This window comes from Channa argus, chromosome 4, assembly GCF_033026475.1.
Source record: "Channa argus isolate prfri chromosome 4, Channa argus male v1.0, whole genome shotgun sequence".
NCBI lineage: Eukaryota > Metazoa > Chordata > Actinopteri > Anabantiformes > Channidae > Channa > Channa argus.
In genome coordinates this window covers 6,820,066-6,835,690 of record NC_090200.1, presented here as the reverse complement: position 1 = coordinate 6,835,690, position 15,625 = coordinate 6,820,066, and the positions used below count along the sequence as shown (strand labels likewise).

The 15,625-nt window shown below is 39.2% G+C and overlaps 1 protein-coding gene and 1 long non-coding RNA gene across 2 annotated transcripts; both read right to left on the bottom strand.

Annotated features, from left to right (window-relative positions):
• Positions 1-2,871: 2,871 nt before the first annotated feature.
• LOC137125307 (uncharacterized) lies at positions 2,872-6,696 on the bottom strand. Its single transcript, XR_010914124.1, has 3 exons — positions 5,041-6,696; positions 3,474-3,674; positions 2,872-3,312 (listed from the first exon to the last, which is right to left on the bottom strand). It is a non-coding gene; the product is annotated as an uncharacterized lncRNA (long non-coding RNA).
• Positions 6,697-6,799: 103 nt separating this feature from the next.
• On the bottom strand, positions 6,800-11,815 carry LOC137125304 (B- and T-lymphocyte attenuator-like). Its single transcript, XM_067500565.1, has 7 exons — positions 11,491-11,815; positions 11,188-11,232; positions 9,276-11,022; positions 8,319-8,645; positions 8,018-8,062; positions 7,686-7,796; positions 6,800-7,572 (listed from the first exon to the last, which is right to left on the bottom strand). Exons 3-7 carry the CDS (start codon positions 9,337-9,339, stop codon positions 7,478-7,480), a joined length of 642 nt encoding a protein of 213 aa, XP_067356666.1. The 5' UTR covers positions 9,340-11,022; positions 11,188-11,232; positions 11,491-11,815; the 3' UTR covers positions 6,800-7,477.
• Between the last annotated feature and the right edge of the window lie 3,810 nt (positions 11,816-15,625).

The window sequence follows — 15,625 nt, the reverse complement described above, 5'->3', positions numbered from 1 at the left end:
GCTTTCCTGAAGTGATTTTTGAAGTGGTTTCTTTTTGCAGACCTATGTGACATTTACAATTAACGTTTCAGTCTGAACAGAAAGGTGTCATTTCCTGAATTCGGGGTGGAAGAGAGCAAATGTTATTATAGGACAAAATGTATCAATGTGAAGGTTTTCCCCAAACGAAACTTCAAAGTGCTTTCACACCTGTGAGTTGTTGGTGACTCATACTGAAATGTGGATGACATCATTTTTTGATTCACAGCACTTTGTTAGCAGCTTGGACTGTGGTTTCACATAGCTAGACATAACCTAAATTACAATAATCCGCATTTGCCAATATTAAAATGCAAAGTGTAAATGTGAAGTTTGTATTCCAGTTCAGTGGAACGAGGAAAATGAAAGGGAACGAAGAGTAGAAGAGGTGACTGTTGTGAAGCAGGAAGTAGCAAAGATTAGTAAGAGTGAAGTGAGGAGGACATTGAAGAGGATGAAGAGTGGAAAGGCAGTTGGTCCTGATGACATACCTGTGGAGGTATGGAAGTGTCTAGGAGAGGTGGCAGTAGAGTTTTTGACTAGTTTGTTTAACAAGATCTTGGAGAGTGAGAGGATGCCAGAGGACTGGAGGAAAAGTGTACTGGTACCAATTTTTAAGATCAAGGGAGATGCGCAGAGCTGTGGCAACTACAGAGGAATAAAGCTGATGAGTCACACAATGAAGTTGTGGGAAAGAGTAGTGGAAGCTCGGCTAAGGGAAGAGGTGAACATTTGTGAGCAGCAATATGGTTTCATGCCTAGAAAGAGTACAACAGATGCAGTATTTGCTTTGAGGACGCTGATGGAGAAGTACAGAGAGGGTCATAGGGAGTTGCATTGTGTCTTCGTAGATTTAGAAAAAGCGTATGACAGGGTGCCGAGAGAGGAGCTGTGGTATTGTATGAGGACGTCTGGAGTGGCAGAGAAGTATGTTAGAGTGGTGCAGGACATGTATGAGAGCTGTAAGACAGTGGTGAGGTGTGCTGTAGGTGTGACAGAGGAGTTCAAGGTGGAGGTGGGTCTGCATCAAGGATCGGCTTTGAGCCCCTTCTTGTTTGCTCTGGTGATGGACAGACTGACAGATGAGGTTAGACAAGAATCTCCCTGGACTATGATGTTTGCAGATGACATTGTTATTTGTAGTGAGAGCAGGGAGCAGGTGGAGGAAAATCTAGAGAGGTGGAGGTCTGCTCTGGAAAACAGAGGAATGAAGCTTAGCCGCAGCAAGACAGAATACATGTGTGTGAATGAGAGGGACCCAGGTGGAACGGTGAGGTTACAGGGAGCAGAGGTGAAGAAGGTGCAGGACTTTAAGTATTTAGGGTCAACGGTTCAGAGCAACGGTGAGTGTGGAAAAGAGGTGAAGAGGCGAGTGCAGGCAGGTTGGAACGGGTGGAGAAAAGTGTCAGGTGTGTTGTGTGATAAAAGAGTATCAGCGAGAATGAAAGGAAAGGTGTTCAAGACGGTGGTGAGACCAGCAATGTTGTTCGGCTTAGAGACTGTTGCACTGAAGAAAAGACAGGAGGCAGAGCTGGAGGTAGCAGAGCTTAAGATGTTGAGGTTCTCTTTGGGAGTGACGAGGATGGACAGGATCAGGAAAGAGTACATCAGAGGGACAGCTCATGTTAGATGTTTTGGAGATAAAGTCAGAGAGGCCAGATTGAGGTGGTTTGGACATGTTCAGAGGAGAAACTGTGAATATATCGGTAGAAAGATGCTGAGGTTGGAGCTGCCAGGCAGGAGGTCTAGAGGAAGACCAAAGAGGAGATTTATGGATGTAGTGAGGGAGGACATGAAGTTAGTTGGTGTGAGTGAAGAGGATGCAGAGGACAGAGTTAGATGGAGGCACATGATTCGCTGTGGCGACTCCTGAAAGGGAGCAGCCGAAAGGAAAAGAAGAAGAAGTATTCCAGTTCAGTGACACTGGGGTTTTCCATATTTTGCACCTGACTTCCAGGTTTTGCATTTTTATGGACACACACAGAATCCAGTACATGTTTAATGTGCCACTTTTATATTTGTTGAGACTTGTAGCCCTCTTCTTGGTTTGCTAATGATGTTAACCAAGCTACTGTTGACTCTTGTTTTAGGCTAAACAAAATTTGGCTTTGCTGAATTTACTTGATTCTCTGTTGCAAACTACAATATACTTAGTCGTTTACCTTGTTTTTGCAGCCTAATTTTTGCAGCACAGATAACCACCAAATTCTCCAGCAAACATTAAATATAATTCATTTAATTTTTGAATTCTCCCATTTTGTTACGTTAAAAAATAAAGTATAGTTTTTTTGTAGCGACACATCCATAGTTCCCAAACGGTGAATCCAAAGTGGGGATTCCCTGACACCTCATTTATACCTACTAGCAGCTCAAAGTTTTACTTGGTACTGTGAAATATTAGATAGCTAATATTTCTTAAATCACAGTAGAACTTCTACTTTTTTTAAGAGGTCGACCTGTCATTTTTTTAAATAAGTCATCTGAGCTTGAGCTCGTGATTACATCTTCCACCTTAAAACAGCTTCCATCCCCTTTGTTTTTACATATTACGTGACGTGTGGTTTAATTCTGCTTCCTGTTCATCACTCAAGACTCCCAAACACACCTCGGATGCTAAACCTAAAAGGAGAAGCAACTTCACCTAACGTCAACAGAGAGCATGAAGTGCAGAGCTGCAAACACACACACCAATATAGACAATCACATTTAAAAGAAGCATTTGCGCCGGATGTATGCACCAAGATCGATACCTGTACAGGAAACAAAACTATTTACCTATGAATGTGTCACATTGTTCTCTCTCACAAACACACACACACACACACACACACACACAGAAAACAAAACACACACTCAGCTTTTGTGGTGGTTTTTAATGTAAGAATTTTCACTTCTCTGTTGTTGCAGCATGATTTACAGGAATTTAAAAGCAAAAAATGAAGTCAAAAAGTAATTATGAATAATTTAAAAGTCAAGAGTTTCCAAAGCATTTTATAAAATAAAAAGCACAACAATGAGAAACACTACAATAAATGAAGTCTAACTCACCTGACACACAAATAAGTAAAATGTGATATATCAGAAATAGGTTAAAGTCTTTAAATTAGTTATATGACATGTTTTGCTATTAATCATAACCTTATTATATATAATGTGCCGGATTGACTTTTAGGCATTGATTGAGTCAACGGTGATTGTTCTCGTAGATGTGAGCGGTAGGTGATTCACAGTCCAAGAATTCACGTTTCTGATGTGTTGTATTCCTGGATATTCTTGCACAGCGGGTACAATGTCCTTGGAGAGACATAAACTGTGATCAGCTGCTGCTCTCATACATGTCTCTATACGTACTTATTTTATATGAAATGTTTTGTTTGTCAGGTGGGGCCTGATAATTTCAGCAGGAGCTCAGCAAAGTGCAGTGATGACTGTAAGTAATAATCAAAAGATCTCACCTTGCTTCGATGTCACACATATCGCTATCACTATGATGATAAACACCATGACTCCAAAAACGCGTAAGACGTAAAACCAGAATATTTTGGGGCAGTCTGCAAGATGAAGTGGACATTTGACTCTGCAACAAAGCTCCATTGATGTATGTGAAGATTCATTTTTGCCTGTCTCTGGAGTTACTGTGGTAGGTTCAACGTTATCTAAGAAAACAGAAAATCACTGGTGAGTCAGGTTATTTTGGAAATTATGAAGCTTTATAAATGAATCATTCAATAGCAGTTTTTTTCATTAAGGTAAAGTACAGGTACATTCCTACTAAGGAGGAGGAATCGCTCACTATAAACAGAGATGTTGATGACATGACTGATGATGACACCAACACTGACCTGAATCTGCTTCACGCGATTTTGTGAAGATCAAAACTGATGTCCCTTCTGTGTCCTTTAATGTTATCCATTGGATTTTAGGGACATGGGCTTTCCCAAGTTTGTGCCAGGACACTGTTGGCAGCGCATTGTTGCAGACAATAACTCCACAGCCTTGTCTAAGTAATTCCTTGTGTTGTGTGTTGCAGTGTACTGTAATTTCTATGTAAAATTCTGCCAGAGGAAAATGACAAACAAACATACCCTTGTAAGGATTCTTTAAAGGTCAAACATGAAAATCCTTCCAAATATTTGTCTGCTCTGCTAATATGTGACTACTACAGCCGACACTTTTTAGAAACCGAGAAGTTTTCTAAAGTTTATAACGTGGGTGGTATGTTGCTGCAGGAAGCAACTGTGCACATTATCCTAAAGTCCATCTATAACCTGTAACCACTAATCCTGTTTGGGGTCACGGGGCAAACGGCAGCTGTAACTTTCAAACCAAAGATTCAGGTCAGTGTGTCATCTGTGTGTCCTTGTTGTCAAAGTACCTTGCTGCCATTTGGTTGTGTGCAATTCGAAGCACAGTACTTCAAATCAAACAAATCAAATCAATCAAAGGTTTATTAAACAAAAAACTAAAAAAAAAAAAAAAAAACAGTGAGATGTAGGAGAGAGTTTAGGGTATAAAAATGCTCCACTCACTCTGATAGTGACTCTGTTTGAACACACACAACACTGAGTCATTAAACCACTGTTCTAACGTGCACTATACAGTTTAGTTTTTACTGGGACAGTCAACGTGAAGTAATCATCAATTTCATTGAAATTATATTATAATAAAGAAATAAGCACTCAACTAAAATGTGCTTTATAGTTTACATGTTGTCAGTTTACCAGCCAGTCACCTTAAACCTACTTTAGTTTCCTTTTGTTGACCATGTCTTTTACTTTTTTACCTCATATGAATCAATTTGACCCAATTTAGTTCAATTCCTTGCTGCACTCATGGATCAACTAAACTATGTGCACTATATGTATACTCTTAATTTATGATTGAGGTATAATGTTTAAAACCTTGTCAGTGTTTTTTTTTTTCATTTATCTAAGTCATATTCATAAACACGTTGGCTATCAGTAGACATTAACCAAACACTGCTCCGCTGGAGCGATTTAGAAAGAACAAATAGAAACTTACTATCATCATCCAAAGTGTAGATGTGAGCCACCAGGATGGACACACAAACAATGGTCAGACTGTAGTTAGATCTCATGTTGGCAACAGTCGTAGAACCAGTGAAGCTCTTCAGTGAAAGCACTAATGCTGCAGGTGTGCTCTTTATCACAGTACATGACTTGTGGCTGACTTTACTTCCTGCACTTGATAATGTGGTGAGTCCAAATACCCGAAATACAGAATTTACCATTAAGAAATGTCGAGCAAACACAGAAAATCTTTTAGAGTAGATCTGAAACCTAAACTGTTTTCCAATCATTTCAGCTCTTTTTTTCCACTTCGGTCTAAGAAGATAAGGTTAAAGTGGTTCAGATGTTTTCTTATAGTCTTAATAGCAAATGCAACAAAGCCCAAAAACCAGCTGCCAACAGTTTCCATTTTCCCACCCAGTGCGGGCACCAGGGGTGGCCAGTCAGATTTGTAAATTGTATATGTTCCATATTACACATTTAGTCTTTCATTGAATTATACATTCATTCATATAAATTCATATAAAAATGTTTTTAGTTTGCATTTGACACCTGTCTTAGAAAATGAAAGCCACTGAAGTTGGGGTCTTACCTGTCTTACCTGTCGTCCATGTCACTGTGGTTGGCGTAATAGTAACTGAGTATTTAAGTGACGTTTCTTGAATGTAAGTGCTTGAAGAATAATGTGAAATATAATATGTAATATACGCTGTATAATAATTCTTGTATTTTCTTGCATCAGCCCACTTCATAGTAGATACAGTCTGGCTGCACTCAGCTTGGACAAAGACATTGATCAAACTGATTCTGATCTGAGTCACCAGAAAAATTCCCTCTTCTAAATTTTTTTTAAACAATCCTATTTCGTTTTAATGTGACTGCTACTGCTGTCATCAGCAAGAGGGACAGGACTTTTCTCCGTTTTAAACCAGGACACCGTTTGCGGTGAAATGTTGCAGAAAATAGCTGTGCAGTGAATCATGAGCTCTTGTTCAAGTAAGGCCTTGTAAACCATGCTGTGGCTTTAAGCGTCTGCAGAGTCTGCAGGAGACAACAAACACACGAAAAGAAGAAATGAGAAAATGATCCTCTTTGATTCTCTTACATAAGATTTTTAAACAAAAGCTTCGTAGACCTGCATTTGACCTGAGTCAGATCAAATACATCCCCCTTTCCAATATACTGCATGTACTGCTATGCAGGACAGTATGTAGGCTGGGATTTACCAGCACAAACGTTTCATCATTTTATAGAAATATGTCATGTAACTTCCTCAATCTGTTGGTTTACAAGACGTGAACCTAAACATTTCCATCAATCTTCAAAAGTTGATCTATAGGAGCAAGAGCTCACCTTAAATCAGCTTTATAGCATCAAACACATATTTTATTACAGGTTTTCAATTGTAAATCACGTTTCACACTTTTTCCTAACACAATTTAAATTGAATCAGTCGTGTGTAGTTTGCTATTCATAAACTTCTGCACTGGAAAACATAACTTATCGGATATTTGTGAATGCATTATGTCAAGCAGCAGAGACACAATTTGCCATCAGTGTCTCAAGTGATAACAAGTACCACCAAGATGGACACATGAAAGATGGTCAGGCAGTTAAATCTCCTGGTGGTGACACTTGAAGAACCAGCAAACCACTTCTATAAAACAACTCAGACTGTTGGTGTGCTCTTTATCACGCTAAATGTCTTGTCACTTCCTGTTTTCGATCATGGTGGTCTCTGGTGTGTGTGCATATCACTATTACAGGTTATGCTGCAAAAGGAAACACACTCATCCTACACCACAGCACTACAAGAGGGGGTGGTGACTTAGTACCTAAGTGGATAATGTCAATGTGAGTCAATACTTCTGCTATTAGCAAATTGAATCCAGTGCAGCACAGATGTACAAAATTTAATCTAATTTCTATAAAATGTAATTAACCATAACAAGTGTGAATTTTAGGATTTTAGCAAAAGTTACTCAAACAGCTGCAAAGAGTAAATTTTTTGTGGGATTATTTTCAGTAGCGGATGAATACGCATTTGCAAGTGAGTATTTACAGCAGATGGACTGTGTGTGTTTGACTGACTCAAACTAAACTACAGTGTCCAGGTTTATTAAAATGAAGACATATGTCCCCCAGTGCAACACTCTGTCTCATTTGAGTATTTTTATTCGTTTTTGACCAATAGAGCTCTATGGTACAGGAATAATAAAAAATTATCAGTATCATTGCATCATGACACAAAGTACAACCATAAAAATGTAATTATTCAGATATAGGTTACAGTCCTGAAATGAACACAAAAAGCTTTGTAATCATAGTAAAAATGTATTTTGAAGCACAGATTCAGTTATGAATAGCACAGATGCTGTAGTTGCAATGCAAGGCACGAACTTGGGGTTCAGCATCTTGGCCAAAGGTCCTTATACGGGAACAGTGGACCCGGTGATTGAGCCGCCAACCTTGTTCTCTGAATCTGGATCTGCTGTGGTCCTGGATTGTCTCGCACAGAGGACAGCTTGGAATGACATCACATTACATCAGTTTTATAATATACCACACACGCACATCAGTGCCAACTGGCCCTGAGGAATCATTCAGCTACTGTGAATACAAATATAAAAGTCTCACCTTCACACACTCTCTTTGGTGTAACATATATGGCTGTAACTACGATGACAAACACCATGATTCCAACAATGCAGTGGACATAGGGACCAAAAGTGTCCGCAGTCATTATCTCTGCAAGATAACAGAGGACATTTGATGCATCAATGAATCAGTTATGTACTGTGTGCAAACTACATACAAATTACAAAGCATGTTATATGATAACTGTCTAACAGAAGCCGTAAGAATTAAACTCTCGCTTGCTTGTGTGCTGTACAGAATGAAATGTTTATTCATGTACAAAAAACAGTATCTCAGCAACACCAGTCTGACAGAGTGAATTAACTTCTTACCTGATTCCAAAGTCGTCCATGTGACTGTTGTGGGCTCAGTTCTACCTGAATTATACAGTGTAGAGTGTTTTTGTACCACAAAATTAGATTTTTTTATTGCTATCATCTCAATGAGATGCACAAAAAAAGGGGCAAAAGGGGGAAACATTCTTTAGAACTGTTTTATAGTTAATGAAACAAGAATGCAAAACTGAATCTGTTCGTGTAATATTTAGCAGCAAATGTCAATTACAGTGAATCAGCTGAAACACAAGTTTCTGTCCAGTTTTGATGTATTAAATTACTGAAAAATCACACTCACCATTAACAGAAATGGTGATAAAGTGACCCACGCTGTTTCCACTTTGACATCGATACTGTCCTGAGTCATTGCTGAGGATGTTTTCGAAGAACAGAAATGATGTCCCTTCTAAATGTTGTAACAGTTCCCACTCTTGTCTAATGTGACTGGCACTGCTGACGTTGACTAGTACGTCCTTTTTACCAAGTTTATACCAGGTGACTGTTGGTTGTGAATTGTTACAGAGAGTAATTGGGCAGCTAATCCTGAGGTCTTCTCCGAGTGAGACATTATACAATGTGTTGCGCCGTACGGTTATTTCTGGGCTGCACTGGTCAGAATCTTGACCTGCAGGAGATAATGACAAAAAACCCAAATAAGAAACTGATTCATCCAGGTTGATAGTAACATCTGAAGGTGATTCTCATTACTTACAGTATTTTATGTAAGATTTTGAACAAAGGTTTATTTAAACCTGGATCAAAATATTTTATATCGCATGGAACATTTTTCTTTCAAAAAACAGCTAAAAAACACTAAATACATATGAAATTCAGAAATCGTCACCTGCAGGAGAAAATTACATTTGCATCTTGCATCAGACTAAATTTTAGCCATGAAAAATCCTATTTAAGCTGTGTAAATGTGAAATAATGAGATTGTTTATTGTGAACACTAGGAAGTAATAGACCACAAATGTATTTCATGTCTCTGATGAGCTTTAATGTTACACTGTTGAGTCTGGGTTTGTCGAGGACAATATGTGTCCTGTAAACCTGCGTTGGATCTAATCTAAACATGGCTATGATGCATAAATCTGAAACCTTTTTAGTATTTATACTTTGTATGACAGTAAAATATTATTGATCTTATTAATTCTTGTGAATGCATTCAGCGGAAGTAAAAGACAGACAATAACCGAGCCCTGCTCAGACTGAGACAGTTTGAAAAGTTTAGAAAGAATAAACAGTAACTTACTGCCAGCAGCCAAAGTTAGGATGTGTACCACCAGGATGGACACATGAAGGATGGTCAGACACATGTTAGATCTCAGGGTGGACACACTTGAAGAACCAGCTACTTCCGTATAACTACTGGTATCGAAGATGTAAAAGACACTCAGTCATTGTTACTTCCTGCTTTTGTTTAGGTGGTCTGTACAACATATTTTCCTGTAAAGGCAAACACACTCAACATATCACATTCAGACCTCACAAACACATACACAAGCACACACTCTCACACACTTTTTAACCTTGGTCAAGCCTACACGTTTGAGTATGGTGGTACACTAGTTTAGAGTAAAACACTACAGAAGCCAGTGAGCAGTGATGACATCATAATCTTAATGAAAATCAAACATACAAACAATTCATTACATAAACAAATTGTTATTAGATTGCACAAAATAATCAGGTTATATTTACATTATTACATTCTGTCTTTCCCACACAATCACAACAAAGCCTTGTGATCATTCATATAGTCAGACAATGAAAAATGACATAAGATATAAACTCATGAAAGCATTTCTGTCTTCACATGTGATATTACTCAGAAGAGCAAATTCAAGCTAAACTTTTAATGTGTGGTGGGTCCATTACGATGAGTCCATTACACAAAACATTCAAACCAAGACCACAAACAATCCCATATTAGTTGTAGATACAAATTTTAGTTAGTAGCCTTTAGTTAAAACCCTTTTTCTGCACTTCTATCCACGAGGATAAGGTCATAGTAATTCAATAGTTTTCCTACTGTATGAAACCCAATAAGGCCATGAAGCCCTAACCCTACAGAAGATGTTAGTCTTTAAAACAGAGTGCAATCATTCAAACATTGTCCCATTTTTCCCCTTTTTTTGAAAAGTCATCTAAGACAAAATTGAATCCAGTGAAGCACAAATGTACAAAATTTTGTCTCATTTCTATAAAATGTAATTAACCATAACAAGTGTGAATTTTAGGATTTTAGCAAAAGTTACTCAAAAAGCTGCAAAGAGTAAATTTGTTGTGGGATTATTTTCAGTAGCGGATGAAGTGAGTATTTACAGCAGGTGGACTTTGTGTGTTTGACTGACTCAAACTACAGTGTCCAGGTTTAAGAAAATGAAGACAGTGTGACACTCTGTCTCATTTGAGTATTTTTATTCGTCTTTGACCAATAGAGCTCTATGGTACAGGAATAAAAAAAAATTATCAGTATCATTGCATCCTGACACAAAACACAACCATAAAAATGTAATAAATCAGATATAGGTTACAGTCCTGAAATGAATACAAAAAGTTTTGTAATCATAGCTTTGATCTTGCAAAATGCACTTTGAAGCACAGATTCAGTTATGAATAGCACAGATGCTGTAGTTGCAATGCAAGGCACGAACTTGGGGTTCAGCATCTTGGCCAAAGGTCCTTAGATGGGAACAGTGGACCCGGGGATTGAGCTGCCAACCTTGTACTCTGAATCTGCTGTGGTCCTGGATTGTCTCGCACAGAGATCAGCTTGGAATGACATCACATTACATCAGTTTTATAATATACCGCACACGCACATCAGTGCCAACTGGCCCTGAGGAATCATTCAGCTACTGTGAATGCAAATATAAAAGTCTCACCTTCACACACTCGCTTTGGTGTAACATATATAGCTGTAACTACGATGACAAACACCATGATTCCAACAATGCAAGGGACATAGGGACCAAAAGTGTCCGCAGTCATTATCTCTGCAAGATAACAGAGGACATTTGATGCATCAATGAATCAGTTATGTACTGTGTGCAAACTACATACAAATTACAAAGCATGTTAAAGGAGACATGTGATAACTGTCTAACACAAAAAACAGTATCTCAGCAACACCAGTCTGAGAGAGTGAATTAACTTCTTACCTGATTCCAAAGTCGTCCATGTGACTGTTGTGGGCTCAGTTCTACCTGAATTATACAGTGTAGAGTGTTTTTGTTCCAGAAAATTTATTTTGTTTATTACTATCATCTCAATGAGATGCACATAAAAGGGGTGAAAAGGGGAAAATAATGTTAGAAGTGTTATATATTTACTAATGAAACAAAAATGCAGCACTGACTCTGTTCGTGTTATATTTAGTAGCAAATGTCTATTACTGTGAATCAGCTGAAACACAAGTTTCTGTCCAATTTTGATGTATTAAATTACTGAAAAATCACACTCACCATTAACAGAAATGGTGATAATGTAACCCACACTGTTTCCACTTTGACATCGATACAGTCCTGAGTCACTGATGAGGATGTTTTTGAAGAACAGAAATGATGTCCCTTCTAAATGTTGTAACGGTTCCCACTCTTGTCTAACGTGACTCCCACTGCTGACGTTGACTAGTACGTCCCTTTTATCAAGTTTATACCAGGTGACTGTTGGTTGTGAATTGTTACAGAGAGTAAGTGGGCAGCTAATCCTGAGGTCTTCTCCGAGTGAGACATTATACAATGTGTTGCGCCGTACTTTAATTTCTGGGAAACACTCGTCATATTCTTGACCTGCAGGAGATAATGACAAAAAACCCAAATAAGAAACTGATTCATCCACGTTGATAGTAACATCTGAAGGTGATTTTCATTTTGTACAGTGGTTTATGTACGATTTTGAACAAAGGTTTATTTAAATCTAGATCACAATATTTTATATCGCATGGAACATTTTTCTTTTAAAAAACAGCTGAAAAAGACATATGAAATTCAGAAATCGTCACCTGCAGGAGAAAATGACATTTGCATCCTGCATCAGACTAAATTTACAACTTCCGAGTTTTAGTTTTTTAGCCATGACAAATCCTATTTAAACTGTTTAAATGTGAAATAATGACATTTTTTATTGTGAACAATAGGAAGTAATAGACCACAAATGTATTTCATGTCTCTGATGAGCTTTAATGTTACACTGTTGAGTCTGGGTTTGTCGAGGACAATATGTGTCCTCTAAACCTGCTTTGGATCTAATCTAAACATGGCTGTGATGCATAATTCTGAGACTTTAGTATTTATACTTTGTATGACAGTAAAATATTATTGATCTTATTAATTCTTGTGAATGCATTCAGCGGAAGTAAAAGACAGACAATAACCGAGCCCTGCTCAGACTGAGACAGTTTGAAAAGTTTAGAAAGAATAAACAGTAACTTACTGTCAGCAGCCAAAGTTAGGATGTGTACCACCAGGATGGACACATGAAGGATGGTCAGACACATGTTAGATCTCAGGGTGGAAGCAGCTACTTCCGTATAACTATTGGTATCGAAGATGTAAAAGACACTCAGTCATTGTTACTTCCTGCTTTTGTTTAGGTGGTCTGTGCAACATATTTTCCTGTAAAGGCAAACACACTCAACATATCACATTCAGACCTCACAAACACATACACAAGCACACACTCTCACACACTTTTTAACCTTGGTCAAGCCTACACGTTGGGAATTTTTGAGTATCTGCTCCCTGCCCTCACTACAAATCACAATGTCATCTGCAAACATCATAGTCCATGGAGATTCTTGTCTAACCTCATCTGTCATGAAACCATATTGCTGCTCACAAATGTTCACCTCTGCCCTTAGCTGAGCTTCCACTACTCTTTCCCACAACTTCATTGTTTGGCTCATCAGCTTTATTCCTCTGTAGTTGCCACAGCTCTGCACATCTCCCTTGTTCCTAAAAATTGGTACCAGTACACTTCTCCTCCAGTCCTCAGCATCCTCTCACTCTCCAAGATCTTGTTAAACAAACTAGTCAGAAACTCTACTGCCACCTCTCCTAGACACTTCCATACCTCCACAGGTATCTCATCAGGACAAACTGCCTTTCCACTCTTCATCCTCTTCAACGTCCTCCTCACTTCAGTCTTACTAATCTTTGCTACTTCCTGCTCCACACCAGTCACCTCATCTACTCTTTGTTCCCTTTCATTTTCCTCGTTCATCAACTCTTCAAAGTTCTCCTTCCATCTTCCCATCACACTCCTGGCACCTGTCAATACATTTCCATCCTTATCTTTAATCACCCTAACCTGCTGCATATCCTTTCCATCTCTATCTCTTTGTCTGGCCAACCTGTACAAATCCACCTCTCCCTCTTTAGTGTCCAACCTAACATACAAGTCCTCATATGCTCTTTGTTTGGCCTTTGCCACCTCTATCTTCACCTTACGCTGTATCTCCCTGTACTCTTGTCTACTCTCTTCAGTCTCTCTGTGTCCCACTTCTTCTTAGCTAACCTCTTTCTCTGTATACACTCCTGAACTTCCTCGTTCCACCACCAAGTCTCCTTGTCCACTTTCCTCTTTCCAGATGACACACCGAGTACCCTCCTACCTGTCTCCCTGATCAAATTAGCTTTAGTAGTCCAGTCATCTGGAAGCACCTCCAAACCACCCAGATTCTGTCTCAGCTCCTCCCTGAAAGCTACACAACATTCTTCCTTTTTCAACTTCCACCACTTCGTCCTCTGCTCTGCCTTAGTCCTCTTCATCTTCCTCACCACCAGCATCATTTTACACACCACCATCCTGTGTTGTCTGGCTACACTCTCCCCTACCAACACTTTACAGTCACTGATCTCTTTCAGATTACAGCGTCTACACAAGATGTAGTCTACCTGAGTGCTTCTACCTCCGCTCTTGTACGTCACCCTATGTTCCTCCCTCTTCTGAAAGAAAGTGCTTACTACAGCCATTTCCATCCTCTTTGCAAAGTCAACCACCATCTGACCTTCTGCGTTCCTGTCCTGAACACCAAACCTGCCCATAACAGTCTCATCACCTCTGTTCCCTTCACCTACATGCCCATTGAAATCTGCACCAATGACAACTCTCTCACCTCTGGGGATGCTCTGCATCACTTCATCTAACTCACTCCAGAATTTCTCCTTCTCTTCTAACTCACATCCTACCTGTGGGGCATAACCACTGAACATTGAACATCACCTCCTCAACTTCCAGCTTCAGACTCATCAACCTGTCTGATACTCTTTTCACCTCTAGAACATTCCTCACAAAATCCTCTTTCAGTATAACTCCTACTCCATTTCTCTTCCTATCTGACCCATGGTAGAACAACTTGAACCCTGCTCCTAAGCTTCTAGCCTTGCTACCTTTCCACCTGGTCTCCTGGACACACAGTATGTCCACCTTCCTTCTCTGCATCATGTCGATCAACTCTCTAGCCTTCCCTGTCATAGTACCAACATTCAAAGTCCCTACTGTCAGTCCTACATTCTTAGCTTTCCTCTTCTCTCTCTGCCTACGAACACACCTTCCTCCTCTTCTTCTTCGTCTTCGACCAACAGTAATCCAATTTCCACCGGTACCCTGTAGGTCAACAGCACCGGTGGCGGTCGTTGTTAACCTGGGCCCCGACCAATCCGGTATGGAAGTCTTTGTCACGATTCGCATGTTTGATTTGGCATGTGTTTTACGTCGGATGCCCTTCCTGCCACAACCCTCTGCATTTATCCAGACTTGGGACTGGCACAAGAAGACACTGGCTTGTGCCCCCTTGCGGTTGCATTCATAACCCTGTTAGTCGATGTTAGAAGATGTTAGTCTTTAAAACAGAGTGCAATCATTCAAACATTGTCCCATTTTCTCCCCTTTTTTTGAAAAAGTCATCTAAGACAAGTGGGCACAGGTGTAAAGAGTGAATTTGTTGGGGACTATTTTCAGAAGTGGATTAATACACATTTGTTGTTCTGGTAAAGATTCACATCAGCAGGAGGGTGTGTGCTGAGTGGTTCTCATTCATGTTACTGAAGCATTATGTCAACCAGTGTGGAGATTAAAAGTGTTTTACATGATCTTTGGACTGTGGAGCTTCATGAAAGAGGAACAAGCTGTGACAGGCTTTGGTCCCACAAACAGTAATTGGACATTGTTAGTTTCATACTGATGGGAAGAAATGTGTAGAGCAAGTTTCCACACTGAACACACACCTGTAATTTGGCAGCTCACAGCCTCCTACGATTTGCACTTGTGGATTTAAAAGCACCAACAATTCTACAGCAGATTGCAACTTAGTACAGTTTTAATCATGCAAACTTTCTCAAGACTCGGGAGTTTAAACAAATTGAACTCACGAAACGGGGTGAGGCAACACACATACGTTCACATTTAGTTTAGAGGTCTACAGCTTTATAGCATCAAACACATATTTTATTACAGGTTTTTAATTGTAAATCATGTTTCACACTTTTTACTAACACGATTTAAATTGAATCGGTCGTGTGTAGTTTGCTATTTACAAACTTCTGAACTGGAAAACATAATTTATCTGATATTTGTGAATGCATTATGTCAAGCAGC

What these genes read in the sequence shown, in the direction of transcription:
- LOC137125304 (XM_067500565.1), bottom strand. Translation starts at nt 9,339, where the DNA reads ATGTGTCTGACCATCCTTCATGTGTCCATCCTGGTGGTACACATCCTA. An exon ending in CCTAACTTTGGCTGCTGGCA is followed by an intron (nt 8,646 to 9,275) that starts GTAAGTTACTGT and finishes TATCTCCTGCAG; the next exon opens with GTCAAGATTCTGACCAGTGC. An exon ending in TATCACCATTTCTGTTAATG is followed by an intron (nt 8,063 to 8,318) that starts GTGAGTGTGATT and finishes TGTATAATTCAG; the next exon opens with GTAGAACTGAGCCCACAACA.